The sequence below is a fragment of the Carettochelys insculpta genome, chromosome 5 (genome assembly GCF_033958435.1).
Source record: "Carettochelys insculpta isolate YL-2023 chromosome 5, ASM3395843v1, whole genome shotgun sequence".
Lineage (NCBI taxonomy): Eukaryota > Metazoa > Chordata > Testudines > Carettochelyidae > Carettochelys > Carettochelys insculpta.
Genome location: NC_134141.1, coordinates 64033005 through 64055776, shown reverse-complemented (window position 1 = coordinate 64055776; position 22772 = coordinate 64033005). Strand labels below are relative to the sequence as shown.

Here is a 22772-nt window from a genome sequence, read left to right as displayed (position 1 = left end):
AGGTGGGGTTCTGTGTGGGCTGAGGTTCCTCCCCTTTGTACACATTCTTCTTTGCTGAATTAGAGTTGGCCTCCCCACTCCACATGTTTGAGGGCTTAATTTCCCCACCACCCCTGCCCCATCCACGTGTTCTAAAGTTACTGGATGGGGCGGTGGAAGAGGAACACACCAACAATTGTTTTGTTACAAATTGCAGAAATTGGATAGGCTGAGTGATGAGACAAATGATAGAAATGGTTGTGCTTCAGAAAGGAATCCCATGTTACTTTAAGATTCATCCTCCAATATTTTTCTTCTGACATCCCTGTCAGGCCTTTGTCACTGAAAAAAGAGGTCTGGGCAAATTAAATGGTGACCTTTCACTTATCTCCAACCTCCTCACCTTCCCCTGGGCAAGGAAATGCTAGTCTACATTCTTCTACTGTCCATCATGTTCATGGAGATAATTAAAAAAAATGTAATGGGGATTCCTCAGCCGTATTGCCAGCTTGTAGGGTAGGTAGATTTTTTCCTGATTCCCCACGTCTGTGAGTATTCCCATATGAAAAAGCCAGCAGTATATTTTTGTTCAGTTTTATTGATATGGACAGATGACACTAGACTGTAAGCACCTCCATCATCATTTCACACTGCTCAGAACTATAATTTCTCTTTTCAGCTTCAATGACATTTTGTGTCAAGCTAATTACAAATTTACCACAGTGCCTTGAGGACACAACCAGCAATAATAACTCTGAAAGAGCAAGATTCCCATGTAATATCATTAGCTCTGTATGACATTACCAGTTGCATTTGCCAATTATCCCTGCTACTTAGCCTTTTGCCCTTCTACTCCAACCAAGAGACTGAGCAACCAACAAGCTGAGTAGTTAAGGATGGAGCAAATTGTTTATAACTGGTTCTCGCTTGCCCCTGAGATAATATATCCCAGTTAAAGGAAAGCAGAAACCCTTTTTCATGCATATGAGCAGACATGAAAATTATATTTGAATTTTAGCATTACATTGTATATCAGTGTTATATATTTTATAATTCATGCTCTGTACAGATGTGGTCACCCCATCTCAAAAAAGATATATTAGAATTGGAAAAGCCATAGAAAAGAGCACCAAAAGTGGTGGGGGTATGAAACAGTTTCCATATGAGAGACTAATCAGACTGGGACTTTCCAGCATAGAAAAGAGGTGACTAAGAGCAAGGCTGAGTGCAAGAAGAGAGATATGATAGCAGTCTATAAAATTAAGACTGGTGTGGAAAAAGTAAATAAGGAAGTGCAATTTCGAGAACTGTCATTAGCATAGCACTGCTGGCAGCAGCATAAGGTTTGTCCCTTTAACCAATGAAAGAGAGAGCACAACTCTTGCTCCCCAACGTCCCTGGCTAACAATTATTTACAATGAGTCTGATAATAAACAAAAGTGTTTTTTATTAAGAATAAAAGCTAGGAATTAAGTGATTGCAAGTGAACACACAATTAGTAACTAATCTACGATAAACAAATCATGCTACATAAGCCTAATGCACTAAGAGAAATTGTTACAAATTGTATTTCTCATGCTAGTGCTTACCTCAAGTAAAATCCTTCAAGTAAGAGCTAATCTTTTCTCTGGCCTGGGTCTCACAGCTTAGTATGAATCCTCTTCGGCCACGTCTACACACGAGGCTTTTCAAGCAAAACTGGTCTTTTGTCCGAAAAAAAAAAAAACTTGGAGCATCTACATGCAGAATGCACTTCCCAACAGTTTATCAACAAAACCCAGCACATCTGCAGTGTTATGCCTCTCCCCATTCAGGTATAATGCCTCTCTCAACAGTGTTCTGTTGAGAAAACAGCTGTGTAGATGCCCCAGGACCTATTTTGTTGACAGAGAGGGCTTCTCGTTCCCGGGCTGCCCTGTCTTCAGAGCTTCCAGTGGGCTGTTTTGTCAAGAGAGGGCTGGGCAGTCTGGCTGCTCTCAGTTGACAGACAGGCTTGCTCTTTCGAGCTGCTTTTATGTGTAGATGCAATCTGTTGGCACAGGCTGGGACATCTCTTTGAGCAATGACATCTTTTGACAGAACAAAAAAAGCAGTCAAGTAGCACTTTAAAGACTAACAAAATGATTTATTAGGTGATGAGCTTTCATGGGACAGATCCACTTCTTCAGCTCTTAGCCATACCAGAACAGACGCCATATATAAAGCACAGAGGTCCAAAAGTTGTTATCAAAGTTGACAAATCAGAAAAACTTGTTATCAAGGTTAGGGTATGTCAGTATCTGTGAGAAACGTAAGTCACTTTCACCCACAGGACTGTCCGCATAAAAGCAGAACATTTGTTCACCCCAGCTGCCTGCAACAGGGTGGTGTCAACCAGCCTTGTGCGTGGGGCGGGTGGCAGCAAACCCCAGCTCGGAGCAGCGCCGGACTCCAAACGCCCTGGAAGAAGGCTGAGCGCAGGCGCTGCAAGCGCCCCTTTCGCTATACACCTGACTCCCAGCATGCACCACACCTCTACTGCCCTCCCCAGTCAGAGACCAGGCCCCAGCCCCACAAACAATTCAGCCCCGCCCCGCCCCAGTGGGCTCGGAGACGCTTATTGGCCAATCGGAGGGCCGGTTTTCCCTCTCTGATCACGTGACCCCCAGGGGCGGCTGCCGGGCTTCACTGCGCGGGGTTCCTGTTCCGGTACGGAGCCGGAAGTAGATGCTGAGTGGCGCCGCTACCGGGTACCTCCGCTAGCGTTACTCGCGGCCCTTCGGAGCCGCCCGCGTCCCACTCGCGCTCTCCGATGCAGCCGCGGCGCCCTGAGGGCTTCGATGGGTTGGGCTACCGGGGCAGCGGCCGGGAGGAGCCGGGCCCCGGGGCCGGCGCGGGGTTCGGTGCCAAGCCCTACAGCTCCTCTTCGGACCTGAGCCACTGGGTCTCCACCCCGCCTGACATCCCGGGCAGCCGCAACCTGCACTGGGGGGAGCGGACCCCGCAGTATGGGCCCGGGCCGGCCGGGACCCCGCTGGGGGGAGTCGTTCTCAACGACGAGCCCTACCCTGTGGGCGCCGGCTCCAGCTCCGGTAAGGGGAGCGGGGTTACGGGCTGATGTGGGCGAGGCCCCTGTGATTGCGGAGTGCACGGGGTGATGCAGCGGAGGGTGGAGGGCTGGAGGCGGGTACAGGAGCAGCAGAGTTAGGCATGGGCAGTTATTAGGGTGTCTCGCCTGAACCTTTCTGTTTGTTTTCTGCTGTAGTAACAGGCCGAAGTAAAAGAATACTAACGCAAAGCCATCCTCCTCTCTTGTCCCGGGAGGCAAGAGAGTCCCGTATCTCTGATCCTACAAGGGCAGCACCCAAAGGCAGCAATGTCACGTAGGACAAATGAGTCCCAGTTTCCAAAGAGTTTATGGCTTAACATGGAGCACAACATCTGCAAGCAGGGAGAGTGCTGGCAGATGAGACAAGGGTTATAGATGTATGTGGCTGTGTATGCTCTGCTAATCAGCTGAACAACACCTGAATCTCTCCTGGGTGGCTGCCCAAGCACTTGACCTATGGAGAACAAGGGTAAGAGCAACTGGCTGCTGGGGGGGGGGGCGGGCGGCCCCCATGCACACACAACATTCAGAGGGATCTGACTTAGACTATTCCTTGGAATACTTGCAGTAGAGAGAGAAAAACTAATTGGTTTACATTGTGATAGTATCTACAATTGGAAAGAAATTAGTGAAGTGAGGGGTGGGGTAGTGCAGTGGTTTGAATATTGGGCTGGTAAAGCTCAAAGGTCCAGTTTGGATTGGGATGTGTGCTCTCCCCACTTTTCTGTACAGATATGTATACAGCTTGATGAGGCCAAAGCTGGGAGGCTCCCCAGCTTGTGAGAGTATATGATTGGGTAAGAAATTGTATATAAGTTTCTTAGGGCTTGTCATCACTTGTGGGTATTATGGGGGGCAAAAAAGCAGAGTGTTCACATTGACATACATGAAAAGTTAAAATCAGATGACCTTTTTCCTTGAATAATAACTCCAGCTCTGCAAATAACTTTCATCAGCCCTCCCCGCCATTTAAGGTTGAAGATGAATGCGTATGACTAAAGGACAGCCATAGTCAGCTTGTGTGAGTGCTCTTTTTGCAGTGCTGTGGCTGTGTGAATTCTATTTTTTGACTTTACTTATTTCAACCTTGAGAGGTCAAAAAGTATTGTTGGGGAAAAAATGCAGTGCAGAGACAGCTTAGAGTATTAAGCTTAGTTGGCAATATTTTATTTTGCATATATTGATCAAAACAATCTAAGCAGCTTGCTATTCCAGGGACTCGTTACAATCAAATAATTTGTCTTATGGTCACCAGATAAATATTTTAGAAATTCATAAGTCTTGTCCAGAATGTCAGACCCCCACAATTTCTGAAGAAATTCTTGTAAATATTTACTTAATGATACTACCACTTGTGTGTCTTGCTACTGCAAGGTTTAAAGTGAATTTAGTGATCATGAAAAGTTGCCATTTTCCAGTCCTAGATGGAAAACTTTAGGGCTAAGTCCCTGTCAGAAGGGACTTCCCAGCAAAACTTCTGTCAACAGATTGCGACTATGCATAAAGGCGGATCGAAAGAGCAATCTGCTCTGTCAACAGAGAGTGGCCAGACTGTTCAGCCCTCTCTCAACAGAACGGCCAGCCAGAAGGTCTGAAAACAGGGCTGCCTGGTGAACCAGAAGCCCTGTTTGTCACCAAAAGCCCCTCCCTCCACCCCCCGGAAGTATCTACATGGCTGTTTTGTCAACGTAACACTAGCAAGAGAGGAGTTATACCTGAACGGGGAGGGGTATAATGCTGCCAGTGGATGTGCTGGGTTTTGTCAGCAAACTCAACAAAGTGCATTTTGTGCGTTGGAGCACCACAGGGTCTTCTGACAAAAGCCTGGTTTTGCCAGAAAAATGCTCATATAGATGTAGCCCCACGGTCTGAGTATGGCTTGGTAGCAGTCATGCAAGCTTCTCTTTGGTGCTTTCTAACCAGTGTGCCTCAACCTTAATGTAGAGGGGACTTCCAGAAGTAAAAGGCTCACTGTCTGTGCTCTTTTGTTTCTGTTATGCCAGTTCTTATGTTGGCACTGTGGTACTGACTTTGGCCATGAAGAACTGGATTGAGGCCATATTCACATCACATAAGCCACTGAACAGCTGTCTGGTAGTGGGTTTTGGTCATTAGTGATTGGGGTCAATTTGTTTTCACAGAAGTCAAAGTTTCCCGGTTCCATTAGCCATCCTGTTGCCCTTTCCCTCACATAGACAGCTTAAGGCAAAGAAGTTATTTATATTTGAGCTCCAACATTTTTTTTTTTTTTTTTTTTTATAAACCAAGCACTTCACATGCAGGTAGTCTTTGGTAGGCAATTATGTATGCTTAGTTTTGCTACATTGGCATAAATATTCCAAAAGTAATTACACCTTATATGTTGTGGTGCAGGGCTCAGAAAAGTTACAAAGCTATAAAGTTGTTTCTTTCCTCACTTTTCTGTAGTAAATGTCAGCACTACCTAATCTACTATTTGTGTGTTATTTCAGAGCAGTTGAATAGGTTTGCTGGCTTTGGCATTGGCCTTGCAAGGTAAGAATTTTGTTCTGTGTTAAACATACTTTTCACTGATAATTATGGCTTTTACATTTTGTAGTCTGTCACGCTCCCTGAGTCCAAAATGCAAATGCATATGATTAACTGGGTTTAAAATCTAGTACAAAATTGATTGCTTTCTTTTTCCTTCTTGTTCATGTTTCAGGTCTTTCAGTTATTACAGTGATGACTTTAATACAGAAATCTATATCCAGTAGAAATGTTGGGAACTTTGGTGCATATAAGTTATTACAGTATGTTTTGCATGAAGCAAACATCAACCAAAAATCTCCTTTATATTTGAACTTCAGGGAGCAGTAGTGGTGGTGGAGTGAGTGGAACTAGCGGAAATTGCATTGGCACAGTATCATTGAATTTTAAACCTCAGACAGTACTTAAAATATTGATTAGATAATATATAATGTAAACTAGATTGTCTGTGCTGTATTTTAACATTAGTTTTGTGTATTCCCCAAATATTGTAATCCTCATATTAATTTGCTGCTAAAGAAATACCAGTTATTAATAAGTTTAAATTTATCTTCAGTACTTTTAAATACTTTTATCATTTAAAGTCTATTTACAGAAAATGTGTTGGCACATCCTTGCATTGTTCTGCGTCGTCAGTGTCAGGTACATCTTTTTAAACTCTGTAGCTGAACTTAATGTATTTTGAGACTATTTATGTACTGTGATTATAGAGTTATAAGAAAACTTAAGACTTCTGTGTCGACTTTGATGGGTGAAAATTGTAAAAATAAATTTCTTTGTTACTTGAAGGTCACCAAGTAAAATGCTAATTTAATTTACTTTAATTTGTCATGCTGCTTTTTAGTTTGGATAATGAAAAACTATACTAAAGAAAATTAGCATCTTTGCAGTTACTAGTGAAATTACTGTCAGTTCTCATGTACTAGTAGAATGTTTTGATTTTTATTTCAAAATAATTTTCTATTGGATTTCTTTTTAAAAACTAATTTTTAAAGATTTTTTTCAAACCTCACTCTTGGAAGTAAATTTTGCTCTATGTCCTTTGAAGTGGCAGTGAAGATTTAAATAAGTACTGTTGTTCTGACTGACTAAAAATTTTCAAGGTGCTTCAGAGAAACAGTGCTTGTTTTGTATTATCTTGTCAAAATGGTAATACTTAAGTGAATATTTGAATATTACCAAAACGTTTTAAAAATAATTGTTCCATCATTTTGTTGTGTTCATGTGTGTGTTTTAACAGGTTAATTATCATGCCCGGAATTATCATCTCACTCCCTTTACTATTGTCAATATTATGTACAGCATCAATAAGACCCAGGTCAGTATTTCCTACCAAGTGAAAGTATAGTTACATAACCACATCACTTTATTTATTGAAACAGATGTCTTTATCTTTAAATATTTTAAGAAGCCAGCTGAGTATTATAAAAATGTTTTTTTCTGAGTTTAACTTTTATTAATTACTAATTAGATACTAATAAAAAGATTTTAATGAATGACTTCACTTTCTCTGTAGTCCTTAATATTTCTTGGAGAAAAGCTTTTGTGTTTTTGTATGCATACATACGTATGGGCTATGTCTACATGAGAAGCCTCTGTCAACAGAAATCACTGTCAGAAAGGATTTGCCAGAAAAACTTCTGTCAACAGAATGCATCTACACATAGAAGCAGATCAAAAGAGCAATCTGCTTTGTCATCAGAGAGCAGCCAGATTGCCCAGCCCTCTCTTGACAGAATGGCTGACTGGAAGCTGTGCAAACAGGGCTGCCCAGTGAACTAAAAGTCCTGTCTGTTGACAAAACATCCCTGGAGCATCTACATGGCTGCTTTGTTGACAGAACACCATCAAGAGAGGCATTATACCTTAATGGGAAGAGGTGTAACGCTGTCGGCAGATGTGCCGGGTTTTGTCAACAAACTGTCGACAAAGCACGTTTTGTGTGTCGACACGGCGGTTTTTCACGACAAAAGCCCAGTTTTGCCGAGCAAAGCCTTTCTTGTAGACATAGCCATGGTCTGTCTTGGACACATTTCTTCTCACACAAAGCATTTCTGCTTACCCACACTTCTTCCCCATCCCAACCCCCCATGTCACTGAGGTCAAGAATTCATCAGGATTTCAAAAAATATTAGATGTTTATGTGGATAAAAGGAGTACCTACAGTTAAATAGTGACTTTTTTTAATTTTTGAAGACTACCATGCTCTGATTACCCAACTCCACTGAATTCTATTATAAAATTCAACATAAATATACATGTTATTACAAAAGAAGAATGGTTTTGTGCCTAAAGTTGAAGAATAGCTAAGAGAAGAGAGAATGTATTTCTGGGCTTGCAGGTGGCAGTCTGGGTGATCTTGGCTGAATTGCTTAACCTTTCTGTATCTCATTTTGCCTAACTGAAGTACAGAGAGAATGCATACCAAAATGCTGAGAGGCTTAAGAATTAATGTTTGTAAAGCTGATGGAAACTGTTACATATAGGAAAAATATTTAGAGATGTTTGGAGGCCCACAGAATTGCTGGGTCCCTGCGGAAGGTTGGGAGAGCCTAGATGCACGTTCCCCGAAGGGATGGGATTAGGGGGCTACTATCTTGTACCCTTAAGCACTCCTTCAGAGTGTGCCATCCAGATCTCCAACACTGATTTAAAAGTCCCTTAGCCTCAGCTCTTCTGAATTGCCGGGCCCCATAGCCATGTCCCTGTGCGCGCGCTCCTCCACTCCCACTCTCCCTCGGCAGTCCTGGAGATGATGATTGTTCAGATCGGGTTCTGAATTCCATTAATTTAGGAACAGGCAATTCTCATGATCCATTTGGGCCTTTTTCTAACATGTTTCTGCAATTTTATTAAAAGTGTGAAATCCGTTATCACTGATTTTCATGTAACAACTGGAAATGTTACATTACAGGGTCCAAGAGCTCTTTGGAAGGGAATGGGGAGTACCTTTGTAGTTCAAGGGATCACACTGGGAACAGAAGGTATCATCAGTGAATGTACACCTTTGCCAAGGTATCGCACTTTTATCTTCCTTGTGACATTTAACAAGTTGAGTGTTAACATTTGTTATTGAATACCATGTAAAGTGGTAAAATATGGAGTTGTTTTAAAGTTTGATTCTGTTATAGTAGCCAGATATTCCCTAAATGGTTTCAGTCAATGGATTGATTTAAGCCAAGGTGATTAAAATCAATGATTTAAAAGGAGTCTTAACAGTTAGTGATTTAAATCAGTTTTCCCTTAAGTCATTTTCTTAGTGAAATTCATTTTATTGGTTGAGATGACCATTAAAAAATGTTGATTTGCAGCTAAGATTTCTGGGTGAATAAGGATGGTAATGGAAACATAAATGGTTGCATATGGAATAAGAAGTATAACACGCTTCCTGGACTGTAACAGGCTAAACCTTTGTCTAGTTTCAGTTACTCAAATAAAAAAAATTATTCCAGAGTCTCTAACTGGCATGGCTAGGATCCCTCTTTCATGAATGAAAAAGGTAGTGTCCTTCTAAATCCTTCATTTATATTCCCAAAGTTCACTGTTTTGTCCACAGACTAAGGATGACACTCCCCTGCTCCCTGCCGATGGTCTGTTTCCTGAGTCCTAGCTCTGTTTTCATATCACATAGACCGAGTTGATTTACAATGCCTATTTCATATGTGAACCAAAGCAGGCAGGTGAACATACATTTTTTGGTCGCAACCTACTGGACAACCTGCTTTGATTAGACTTTAAACCATACTTTCCAGTTTACATACATAGTTCCATGAATATTCCACATTCATACATTTCAAAACAGTTGAGGACCAGCGTGACAGAAGTTTTTATTAGAGACTTCATTGAACCCTCTTTGAATAAATATTATGAAAGCAATGTGTTGGTTGTAGTGACTTGTCAGGTCTATCAGGAATTAGTTAGTGAACTGTGGATTGTTTGCCTGTTAGCATTATGGGGTTTGTAGTTTCACAACAGTGTCCTGAGGAAAGAAGCCAGAGTGATGAAACAATAAAAGAACAAGTAAATAGGGAAGGGGACAACTGAAAAGGGCCCTGAAAATGAGGGCAGAGTCATTGCCTAATAAATAAAAGATTTGTATGAGCTAAACATGATCATTCTTTTCACTGTTGTGGGGGATGTGCATAGACCTCAATTATAAAATTGATGTTTTAAACTTGTATTATAGTGATGAAATAAATGCTTGGAGTTTTCTGTCCTTGGACTTTACACATACATTCTGCTTTAACTTATAGGGAACTTTCACATAAATGGAGCCTCAGACAAATAGGAGGCCATCTTCTCCTGAAAAGGTAAGTATAGCTCTTGCTGAGAACTGATAGTACTCATATGAGATGATGTCATGCCTGTAATTGCCAAAGCTTGGTGCAGTGAGATCGCCAGTGCTGCACATAAACTGAATATTCAGCTTAAGGATCTAGATTGAGTGCCACCTGGATTGATCTCTATGTGCAAGGAGGCTTCATCTCTTTGAGATTTGTCATGATAGTGATGTTAGTTTTGTGGATTTTTCAAAAAGCATTCTTAACTGCACATGAGAAATTCAGTTTGTGCGTTTCATCCCAAATAAGTAGTGTAAGTCTATGTCTTCACTACACGCCACTGTCAGTTGCATGTAGAGTATGTGTAGCTACACACAACGGTAAAAAGTAGTGTGTGTCCACACTGCTGTGTGTTGCAACATGTGTCAGTGAAAATTTCTGGGGTGGAGAGGCAGTGGGGAGCTGCTGGAGTTTTTGCCTGCTGCCAGTGGCTTTCACTGCCACGGAGGTCGCTGGAATGGAAGGCACAGCTTGGGTGAGTAGGATATATACCCACAGTATATATCCAAAGTGTTTACTCTACCCTTCCATCCAGTGCCTCACCTTCTGTAATGCTGTGTATACCTGCTAGGGCGGTGAGCATATTGCGTCTCTACTGTATATGCCATTAAAAAGCTGCATGCTAGCTCAGTGTACCCCAAGAAACACAAATGGAATAGGGTAGGAATTTAATTATTCCTTTTTGAAAGTTTCAGATCTGATATGTGGCTCATAGTTATCTGTGGCCTTTACCAAATGCAGTTTCAGATATCCTTAATTATATAACTGTTTAGTCTCTGATCCTGCAAGTTGTTCTGAGTGCTCAATTGTGTTGTGTGCGCCACGTAGCACCCCACTGATTTAAGGGAGCAGAGCCCTAGTGATTACATTTTGATATCTGTGCAGCTTGTTCACTTCTGAGTTGGCCACAAAGGGCCACAACTTTGTACAGGTTGAAACTCCCAAAACCAGCATTCTCTCACCCAGCAACATCCATCGTCTGGAAGGACCATGGATATTACTGGACCAGAGATGCTAGGGTGGGAATTTACTATAGAGAGCCTGGCTACCTTGAGCTGGGGAGCCCAGCGGGGCTTATGTTCCTGGCTAGACACACAGCCAGCCAGAGCCACACTCCTTGGGGCCAGGGCTGCACTTGGTGCCTGTGAAGCTGAGGCCATGCTGACAGCCTGGCTGGGGCTGCGCTGATCTCCGTGGGGCTGGGGCCAAAGCCAGCAGCCCAGCTCTGCAGGCCATGCTGGCAGCCCAGTCAGGACTGAGTTGGTACCACGTGGCCTTGGCTGTCACCAGGTCAGGAGCTGGCGCCCACAGGGCCTGGGCCCTATCTGGCAGGCTGGCTGGGACTGAAGTGATCTCCACAGCTGGTATCCCAATGTGGCCAGGTCAGTATCAGCCCATCGGGGGCCATGGCCCAGGCAGGAGGTAAGTGGGCCCTCAGACTGAAGTTGGCGGAGGGGAGGGTGAAAAAGGAGCCAGCAGCAGACTAGGTGGCCAGAGCAGAGGACCTCAGTTTGTCCAGCAAATTCCCTCATCTGGGACCAGTCAGTCTTGAGGGTGTCAGACGAAGGAGGTGGAACATTTACTATTGAGAACTTGATTACTTACAGAGGTTGTGAATACACTTTATTTTGAGCTATTTAAAATTGCTGTAGAAATTCAACTAATTTAATATCTGATAATAGTTTCTCTTGGGCATGGTATCATAATTGTATAAATATGGAGGTTTCAGAAGCTAAATGTAACCTATATCTGAGAATATTGGTATGTTAGTAATACAGTTCATAAACAAAATATTAACCATCTTATTAATTTCTACAGCCTGACCTATGTGATAGCAATGCCTTTTTATTCAGCAAGCTTGATTGAAACCGTGCAGGTAATTTACCATCTGTATGTCTATTACCTATAAAAAATATTTGCTGTTCAATTTACAAATAAGAATTTATGTAAAGAACAAAATATGACTCTTTCTCCCTGGATTTTAATTTACATTACTAGGAGTTTCTATATGATTCTACTGAAGCTTTGATAAATGAAGCTAAAAAAGGAAAACCTTTTTGTAAACACTAGGACTATGTCTACACTATAGTGATCTGTCGCCAGAAGTTACTGTCAGAAGAGATCTTCTGGCAAAACTTCTGTCAACAGATCATGTCCACACATAAAAGTGGATTGAAAGAGCAACCCGCTCTGTCAACAGAGTGCTGCCAGACTGCTCAGCCACTCTCTTGATGGAACAGCCAACCAGAAGCTCAGCAAACAGGGCTACCTGGTAAACCGGAAGCCTTGTCTGATGACAGAGGGCCCACTAGAGTGTGCACACGGCTTTTTTTGGACAGGAAATTGTCATCAAAGGCATTATTCCTGAATGCAGAAATCCGTAACGCTGCTGACAGAAGTGCCGAGTTTTGTCATCCATCTGTTGACAGAGTGCATTTTGCATCTATATGCTCTGTGGGTTTCTCTGATATACCCTCTTGTGCACATGTAGCCTAGTTGTATATTCAGTTTAATCTTTTTAAAAACACAAAGTTTAATTCCTTGACACACTAGACAAAATACTTGCCAAAATGTGGAGTATTGCCCTTTTTTCACCTAGTATTTACAAAAAATAACAAAAAAAACCCCACTCTCTAACATGCGAGCCTTATCGTTCCAGGGAAGCAGAGTAGGACCAATGTGACTTCTAACTGTGCTTCTTGAAATGCTGCCAACTTTTACTCCCTATCAAGGGGAAAAATCCCTCTGCAGTGCTCACTGCCAGTAGCCTGGTTTTGTGACACCTTTTCTGTGGATCTCTACCACCAGGAGCACTCATACCCCTGTGAAGTAAGGATCAGGCAAGAAAGCCTCTTTCTTGGGTTTGACACAACACAAATTAACACATAGCCTCTTGTTCTCTGCCTCTTAACTTGGCAACTTAGTCTCTCTGTCTAGGCAAAAGTCACTTAATACACACTTGGAGTAAGTAACTTTCTTCCTCTCCTCCCTGCTCTTCACCTTGCCGTCCCAGCTGATGTGTCAGTTTTCATTTTTTTATATTTGTCATTCCAGTTCACTTTCAGCACTATTTTCAGTTCTGAAGAAGTGGGTCTGTCCCACAAAAGCTCATCACCTAATAAATTATTTTGTTAGTCTTTAAAGTGCTACCCGACTGCCTTTTTGCTTTTTTGTTTTGTGAAGATACAGACTAACACAGCTACTTCTCTGTAACTGGGCAAAAGCAGTTCTTGTCCCAGGAGGCCATTTTAAGTTATTCACTGCAGAATGTAAACTTCAGCTTCTCTAGCTGCTTCCACACTCCTCTTCCCTCTAGAGATGTAGAGAGTTCATCAAAGCATTGTTGTTTGCGGTGGGGTTCATTGAGTGAGCATCACAAGAAGGAGTGAGGTTTGTACATCATGAACTCAGATGATTTTGTGGAAATGTTGTGTATGACTAGTTTTCAAGGACAATTAACTCTCTGATATGGATTGCCTTTAATTCATTTCAGTGGGATTTTTGTTAAGAACTGGGATTAACTCTATATTTGTGAGTTTATTGATGATACTCAACCTACTTAACTGTGTCTTGATATTTCAGAGCACACTCCCTTAACACACAATATATGCAACTTCTGGACTTGTTCGTGGAAATGTTTAATATAGAATAGTAACATTGAAACAATAATGAACTTACCATTCTTCTTACTCTGAATCTAACAGAGTTGGAACAGAGTTGGACACGAGTCCTCTTCAGCATGGCTCTTTATTTTAAGATGTGCATTGGTGACAGTAGAGATTTTTTAAATGTTTAAGGTTATTTACCTTGTCACCAATAACTTTTAATACAAGTTGGACTGTTTGTTTTTAAATAGGAGTCATTCTTGCAAGAATCATGCTGTCATTTATTATCTTGACTATTTTTATTTCTGCAAGTAAAACAGCAGTGCTTGCACATCTTAAAGAGTCTATGTGCGGGAGAAATTTCTTGTCATCTTAACACTTTTGGTCTTTTTTCCATTTTAAACCACAGGGTGGCACACTTGGTGTAAAATTAACTAGTTTTGAAGCACTAGATTTGAGTCACTATTACATGAAAGAAAGAAAAAAATAGTTGGAAACTTTTTAGATTAATTGTCTAATATTCATTTTTTTCTTTTTTTGGTACCTAAGCAAGATACTGAGACTTGTGAAAAAGTTTGTAAATATTACTACACTGCCTGTCTGCAAGTACATGCCTTTATTCAGATTGGACATATTTAACTTCTACTGAAGTTATAAAGGCTCCAAGACTGGGTATAACTTACTACAGGTTGAGACTCTCTGATCTGGAAATCTCTCATACAGCAAACTGTGTAATCCTGCATGATTTTAGTTAGACAGATGACCACTTATCATTGGTGTGGCCAAGTTTCCCGTGGTCCCATAAAGTTCTTTACAGCCACCAGTCATGGCACTCAGTGTTCTGTGTGGCTATTTAGCAGTAATTTTCCCCTAAATGTTTTCTAAGAGCCCAGTAAGAAGTGGAAATGTTTGTAATATGCTAGGAAACATTGACCTCTCATCTGGCAAATTCTCTCATCTGGGCTCTGGTCAGGTGCCGAGGGTGCCAGACGAGAGAGGTTCAACCTGTACGTGTGATCAGAAAGGGAACCAGTACTTTTCACTTATCATTGAAAGACTATCTAGTGATTTAATTGGATGATGTGACAAAACAATACAAATAAACATAAAAATAACCCCATGTGAGTGCTGTGGATGGCAACATGCGTGACAAGAGCCTGATTTTAAGAGTGAAGACTAAAAAGAAAGTCACCACTGTCATTATTGCAACGTACGCAGTTATGACTCTGTTATACGTAATGTCTACAGAACCTTTAGACACACTTACCTGAATTTTTGTAGTTGAAGTTATGTCTGGATTTGCTCTTTATTTTTAACTCAAACAAATTAAAAATAGGTGACATATCAAAGACTCATGTTTTAATTGCATTTGTTCTCTAAGTTTTCAATAGATTACACTTGTCTTCGTACAGTTAAATATTTCCATGTTTTTGTGCTCTAACATAATACTCTTTGGCTGTGTCTACACGTGCCACTTCTTCCAGAAGCAGCATGGTAATGAGCCATCCGGAAGATGCTAATGAGGTGTGGATATAAATTTCCTGTACCTCATTAGCATTTGGGCATGTGATTCGGAGTCTGGAAGAAGCTCTTCCAGACTCCAAAATACCCGTGCAGAGACACAGCCCATGGGGATCTTCTGGAAGCCTCTTTCCCAAAATTTGGAGGAAGAAGGGGTTTCCAGAAGGAGAGGTTCCTTCTGAAAGATCCCTGCGAGCCACGTGTCTGCACGTGTATTTTGGAATCCGGAAGAGCTTCTTCCAGATGCCGAATCACATGCCTATATGCTAATGAGGTGTGAGAAATTTACATCTGCGCTTCATTAGCATCTTCCGGATGGCTCATTACCATGCTGCTTCTGGAAGAAGTGACACGTGTAGACACAGCCTTTCTGAATACACTGGCTTGTGTACATATGCATATTTTTGATGGGTTAAAGTGCTTATAAATAAAACAAGTTACTGTACCTTCGTATTCGTAAGATATTTATGTAAAATTGTGTTAACATTCTGCAACATGTAAATTCAATCCAATTCAATAAATCAGTGTTGTAGTATTATGTATATGCAAGTACGTTAAGCACACGATATTTAAATATCTTTGAAAGGTGAAAAATACTGCTTTGATTACTGCCTGCCTCTCTCCTGTTACCCAAACAAGCCAGACGGGTGTTAATTTTAACTATTTCATTCTGGTTGCAGAGCGAAATCATTCGAGATAATCCTGGAATTTTGGACTGTGTGAAGGAAGGGATTGGCAGAGTGATTGGCATGGGGGTGCCCCATAGCAAACGACTCCTCCCCCTTATGGCCTTGACCTTTCCTACTGTTCTACATGGAATTCTTCATTACATCATCAGTTCCATCATCCAGAAGTTTGTTCTGCTTATCCTAAAAAGAGAGAGTTCCCAGAGCCTTTCAACAGAGAACTCCAGTTCTGTGCAGAGTATGTTGGATGCTTATTTTCCAGAACTTATAGCTAGTTTTGCTGCCAGCCTTTGCGCTGATGTCATGCTTTACCCGCTGGAGACAGTTTTACACCGTCTACATATTCAGGGAACGCGCACAATAATTGACAATACAGACCTTGGCTATGAAGTGCTTCCAATCAATACTCAGTATGAGGGAATGAGAGACTGCATCAATACTATAAAGAGGGAAGAAGGAATGCTGGGGTTTTATAAAGGGTTTGGCGCTGTTGTTGTACAATATACACTGCATGTGGCTGTTTTACAGCTCACTAAAATTATTTACTCGACACTGCTTCAAAATGCTGCTTAAGAGTACATTCATATACTGATATGCATCGGGGACATGATCTAGCCAATCAATTATGATAAAAGGAGCTGGATAGGAAAATGAAATTTAAAAGGCGAGACTGTAGTAGTGGTTTCTCTTTTTATGATGTGAAGTGTTCATTTAAAAACTGGAATTTGAATTTAAAAAATGCCCATTTTCAGAAGTACTCTATAAAACTAACAAGGATGACTGCTAGAATTTGAATACCTTGACACATGAAATGTGATGTGGAAAAGACTCATAATTTAAAATGGGCAAATCTGTGGAAAGGATATACATGATCTAGTTTCAATATAGATAACGTGTGTATCTACCTGTAGAATGACATGGAAAATGGCATTTCCAGGGCAATGTTTACTTATGCTATCTGTCTCAAGGATAAACAGTCACCATTGTCTTTGGCAATTAATTTCTTCAGATAAATAAAGGGGGTTGGATTCAAAACTTGTGTGCAAAAGAGCTGAGGATTTAATGGTCTTTCACAAACCTGTTTTAGCCTTTACTGTTTAATGTGGTTATAGTCTGAATGGTAACTTAAAAAAAAATCTTGTCCTTACATATTTTTTTCTCCACGTTTTTTTCTCGGTTTACAAATACAAACAACTTTCACTGCCATAACATGCATTTAGGGAAAAATCAAAAATAAAGCAAATATTATGCTTTGTACAGCACATAAAAATTATTTTGTAATGTCGTTGTCTAAGTATCTTCAAAGTGGAATAGAATATAATATCTTTCTCCTGCAGTATGGCTCTTCTGCAGTAAAATGTATGGCTTGGATAAAATAAATGTGCATGTAAATAGGTGGTGGTGTGTATAAAAGTACCATTTTTAGAATCAGATTTCCAACCATAACCATAATGTGGGAGACTTGCTTTTCTAAGTTATATTTGTGTAAAAGAATAATGCACTGGGATTTAGTTTCCACGTTCAAATTATACTCTGAAGCCTGAAAAAAACTATTTAGTTTTTATTTTCTATGCTTACTGTCAGATTGCAAATCATGGGAGTGAGATACAAACAAAATGGCTGGGTCTACACTTGCCCCCAACTTCGAAGGGTGCATGTTAATCAGGGTGACGGGAGATTACTAATGAAGTGCTGGGGTGAATATGCAGTACTTCATTTGGCTAATTCTCCCCTGTGGCAACTTCAAAGTGTCAAACTTCGAAGCGCCAGCATGCGTATAGCTGCAGGCACTTCGAAGTGCCCACGCTACTCCGAAGTGCCTTTACTCCTCAAAAATTTGAAGGAGTAACATGCCCTCTTTGAACCTGGGGGCAAGTGTAGACAAGCCCAATGAATTGGTGTTAAAGGGTCCTTTGTCTTCGCTAGAGCAGCAATCTACTTAAGCCAGTCTCCATTTATGATTTTGCAGTTAAGTCCTTGCTTCAAACTGTGCTTGGTCAATATTAACTCTTTCCCAATTAATACATAATATGTGATGACTGCTCAAATGTATTTTTCCTCCTTTCCCCATCCTTCAAAACTAAGATTTTTGGTCTTGGAAAAAGTTCTTCTAAATTATATTAGCTTGTTTCCAAAACAGATTTCATGAGGATGATTAAGAAGAAATGTTTTAACAAGTAAAATAAACACACATGTTGAAAGAAAATCAATTTCCAACAACAAAGAAGGTTGCCTTTCTTATGAATTAACTTTTGTGGTAGGAGTCTTTGTATATCTGTGTGAATATGGAACTTCGCTGTGTATATAATTGATCAATTTCAATATGAATAGTAGTTTTTGTTTATTGGAAGCAGTCAGGCAAAACTATGAAGACCTTTGATTCAACTGCAATGACCTATGAATTGACATATTTTGAAAATAATTTGGCTCTGTTCACAGTTAAATTTGTGTATTTTAATCACAAGTGTTAAAATGGAAAGCACAGAAAACCTAGAAATCTGAGACTTTATTTTGAATATTGTTTTTCTGCAAGTAGTATGTGTAAAATGGGAGCAATCAATGTAGAAATACAGTGTATTTTGAAAAAGTAATTTACCAAAAATGTAACTAAAATGTAGCATATAAATCAGAACTTTGTCTTGTAGGCTTTCCCGTTACATGTGTCTTTTACAAGTGCTCTAACATTACAAGGTTTTTTGAAAATACACTACCAGTTCAGAAATCTCAATAAAACTCAAGACAGCAACACTGGTCAAACATTCCATTCATTGTGAATACTTACATCATTTTAAAATGCATAGAAGCAAAGACTGGCCAAGATATCTTAAAAAATAAAAAAACTATTTATTTTTTCAAATCCATATTTAGAAACCTAAATAAAAGTAGTCTGACTTTCAAAAGTGCTGAGCTCTCAAAAGCTGTATGAAAGTAAAATTATCCAATAGTTATGATTATAAATTTAAATGGTTTTCACCAACCAGTGCTAAATATTGTTCCCATAATTGCGGAGTTATCATTGGTGTTCCTACCTCAATGAGAAAGGTTTAGAATCATTTTCTAGGGCTACATCTACACAGCAGCCTTATTTTGAAATAATCCGTTCTGGAATAGGTATTCCAAAATGGCTGATTTTGAAATAACGCAGCTAAACACAAGAATGCATTTTGAAATAACATGTCCAGACACATGGTGCCAGTAGAAGCCATTAGGGCTTATTCCATGTCTTAATAATGCCTATTTCAAAACAGCTGTTTCGAAATAAGCATTATTCCTCCTGCAATCATAGAATCATAGGGCTGGAAGGGACCTCAGAAGGTCATCTAGTCCAGCCCCCTGCTTCAAGCAGGATCAATCACAGCTAAGTCATCCCAGCCAGGATCTTGTCAAGCCAGGACTTAAAAACCTCTAGGGATGGAGAAGCCACCACCTCTCCAGCCAACGCATTCCAGTGCTTCGCCACCCTCCTGGTGAAATAGTTTTTCCTAATATCCAACCTACACCTCTCCTTCTGTAACTTCAGACCATTGCTCCTTGTTCTGCCATCTGCCACCACTTTCTCTCCATCCTCTTTAGAGCCCCCCCTTCAGGAAGTTGAAGGCTGCTCTTAAATCACCCTTCGGTCTTCTCTTCTGCAAACTATATAAGCTCAAATCCCTCAGTCTCTCCTCATAGGTCGTGTGCTCCCGCCCCTTAATCATTTTGTTGCCCTCCACTGATCCTGCTCCAGCACATCCACATGAAGTTTATGAAATTGAAATAACATGCCAGTTATTTTGAATTTATTTCAAAATAGCCCATGCATAGTGTAGGTGCTCCCAAAGATACTTTGAAATAACGGCTGTTACTTTGGAATAACTTTTGCTGTGTGGCTGGAGCCTAAGAGAAAATCTAACAAAAAATACACACAGATGACACAGGAAGCATGAAGTAATCAGAAAGTACAAATTATCTTCCAATTCATAAAATGTATGCATCGTTGAGAATTGACTCCAGTGTCAAATCTCATTTTCACCTACATTGACAACTTTGTGACTTGCCCATAAAGCCACAATTTTAGCCATTGAGCCAGATCCTCAGCTGTAATAATTCTCTGTAGCACATTGACTTCAAAGGTCTTTGTAAGGTATACTGTAACTTCCTTGTAATGTGGAAATTACCCTGCTCAGAGAAAAGTCACATATCCTTTGTCATTTTTTTTCATTTTAAGGTGAAAATGTTTTGGTCTCCATTTTTTACCCCTGGAGAATCTTCTTAACCCTTTCTCAATGGCATCTCTAAAGTCACCGTTTGTATTCATGCCAGCCATTTCAGATTCAACATGGGTGGAGCTGAGTGGGAAAAGATATTTTAGCTTTTAATTATCATAATTATTAAATGTATTCACTTGCTCATTGGTTTTCTAGTCCTGTTTCTCCAATTTTAGACATATAACTACTCAATTTTTGTGAATGGGCAGCAGTTGTTAAACTTCAGATACGATTAAAAATCTATCTATAGATAACTTGAAAAGGTATCGGTGGAGAGGACACCTAGAAACTATTCAATCATTTCAACTGCAGCAGAAAATGAGATCAGAACAGTGTTGAGAAGATCCAAGCAATTTTCCACCCAGTTTTCAATTAGAAAATCATCATTCTGGTCTTTCCCATTTTGAAGGCAAATACCACGCTCAAGAAAATATAGAAATTAATATAAAAAGGCTTGGTATAGGGTTCTCATGTCAGTGGAGAATATCTACTACCCTATCTCTGACGTGCCCATTCAGGGTAAATTGTTGACAAGGTGCTGGTGAAGGAATACTTTTGCTGATTTTTAAGGACAATAAGGAAGCATTACAATTGTGCAGTTCAAGCCGGACAACGTGGGCCACGTGGTATCACGAAATTATTTCTTCATTAACACCAGCGTTACCTGTAAGTTGAGCGCTTGGGTGGCTGGCCACCCTGAAGAGATTCAGGTGCCTCCTAGCTGGTTAACACAGTGCCTACAGCTGCCCTCAACCAGCAGCACGTGTTTTTGTGTTGGTGTATAGCTACACATGCCTTGATGCACATAACAAAACTTATTACACCCATGAATAGAAGAAATTAGAGGGAACGCTGACCAATACCCAGAACATTAAGATATGTTATAATATAACTTTTAGGAAGATATCCAATCTTAAATATATCAAGTGACAGAATCGAAATACAGAGCTGTAGCAGTCCAAGAGAGAAGCATGTATTCCGAAGGGGCAGGGTGTAAGGGAAGAAGATTTAACTCATGAGGCTTTTTATTTTAAAGGAGGAAAAAATAGTTTCCTCGCTGTCTCTACTATGATCACCCCATATTTCTGGTTATTTGTCCTTAGTTTTATTTTTCTTAGCTTTGTGCCACTTTTTGATTGCATTTCTGGATATTACCTTAATTTCTTATTTATATTCTCTTCATTTCACTTTTTCCCTCCTATTTATATTCTTAAGATCCAGGCCTACAGTAATTCTATGTCTCCTTAATGGGTAAATAACTTCATTTTGTTGTGGTTTGATTTATACTAAATAAAGTATGGCTATTCATTCAACCTACGGGCCATGGCTAATTTTAAAATACAAATACAGTAAAATTCCTTTAATCTGGCACATCCGGGACCAGACAGGTGCCAGATTACAAAATTTTCTGGACTACTGGATGTCACCATAACCCCCACACCCTAGTTTAACCCCACCACCCGACATCACAGCTCACCACCTCCACACCCAGCTGTCTGTGGCTCCCCACCCCGTGCTCTTCCTGCACGGCTCCAGCTTCACCACTCCCCAGCTCCAACCCCCACACACCCTGTCTCAACTCCACACCCTGGCCCCCGTGCAGCCCTAACCCACCCCAGGCTTATCCCGCTGGCCCCCTCCCATTGCCCCAAAGGACTACTGTATGCCAGACCATCAAATTTTGCCAGATTATCTCTGTAAAGGGGACTATTTTTGCCAGATGCCGGACCATCAGGATTTCCTAATCCTCAGACACCAGATTAAAGGAATTTTACTGTATATATTTCCTCAAATATAGGGTTCTTTATCCTTTTAGATGTATGCTTTTCTCTCAGTTTTGTCCAGTTTGACTTTCTGGTAATAAGAGCTCCAAAACTATTCAGGGTATTCTAGGTGTTCTCTTGACTGTCATATAAAACAGACCTCACTTTGCTAAACTCTTGAATTGCAGGCAAAAATTGCAGTAGCTGTTTTTGGCTATGTTCCACTGCAAGTCAATATTTTTACTGTCATCCCAAATGTTTTCAGTATCACTACATCTGTTTTCCTAGTTTTATTTTGTATTCTTCCCAGAATGTAAGCTTGTATTTTTCATTGTTTGATCTGATTTGGTTTTCTTCCTGCACATCTGACTCTAGATACCTGACTTCGTCTATCGTCCCCTCACATGGAGTGCTTGATACCTGCCCATATAGAACCTGTAAACTTAATATATGCTTTACCATTTCCAAACCACTAGCGAAGATGTTAAATAAAATTGGGTTCAACACTAATCCCTTCAGCTTCATGCTACATATTCTACCAATTTCGCACAATTTTTTCCATCGCCTGTTGTTTATCCTTCTGGCTGATTTTGGTTTGTGACCAAGTTTGGGTGTAAGCTTTAATTTTTCAAGGAACATGTCAGGAAGCAGTATATTAAAGTATTCTCTTTAGATAAAAAAAAAAAATAAAACCAAAAAAACTCCACACCTCCTGGAAATTCTTTCAAGGGGTCTGATTTTTCAGAAAGTGCATAGGCCCAGTCCTCTGAAAATAAGGCTCTTAAGTTGAGCATCAAAAATATCCACTTTTGAAAATCGACTTATTGAAGTCCAAAGATTTATCTACCCTTGGAGGTTTTGTGAATTAGGAATGTGTTCCTAATATTAAGCACTTTTTCAAGATTGTTTACAAAAGAGAGGCTTTTGTATGAATCAATTTCTGGAAGAGCTAAGTTTCATTCTGAAACACAGTGAATCATACTCTCTGTATTTAATTATTCTTTGTGCCATATTATGTTGTCATCTTTCAAAGCA

General features: G+C 40.3%; 1 protein-coding gene across 4 annotated transcripts; it reads left to right on the top strand.

Moving 5' to 3' along the window:
- Positions 1-2682: 2682 nt before the first annotated feature.
- SLC25A46 (solute carrier family 25 member 46) lies at positions 2683-22317 on the top strand. 4 transcript variants are annotated; one of them, XM_074995237.1, is made up of 8 exons: positions 2683-3050; positions 5539-5581; positions 6160-6217; positions 6816-6893; positions 8490-8590; positions 9829-9885; positions 11734-11791; positions 15722-22317. In XM_074995237.1, exons 1-8 carry the CDS (start codon positions 2771-2773, stop codon positions 16298-16300), a joined length of 1254 nt encoding a protein of 417 aa, XP_074851338.1. In that variant the 5' UTR covers positions 2683-2770; the 3' UTR covers positions 16301-22317. The 4 variants fall into 4 exon arrangements, with proteins under 4 accessions (XP_074851338.1, XP_074851342.1, XP_074851340.1 ...); XM_074995241.1 differs by having other exon boundaries at positions 2703-2708; positions 5544-5581; XM_074995239.1 differs by having other exon boundaries at positions 2824-3050; positions 5544-5581.
- The last annotated feature ends 455 nt before the right edge of the window (positions 22318-22772 follow it).

Bases quoted from the DNA above. Each gene is read 5' to 3' on its own strand.
- SLC25A46 (XM_074995237.1), top strand. From the start codon at position 2,771: ATGCAGCCGCGGCGCCCTGAGGGCTTCGATGGGTTGGGCTACCGGGGC. The intron at 6,218-6,815 runs GTACATCTTTTT...GTGTTTTAACAG, and splicing joins TTCTGCGTCGTCAGTGTCAG to GTTAATTATCATGCCCGGAA. The intron at 8,591-9,828 runs GTATCGCACTTT...TTTAACTTATAG, and splicing joins GAATGTACACCTTTGCCAAG to GGAACTTTCACATAAATGGA.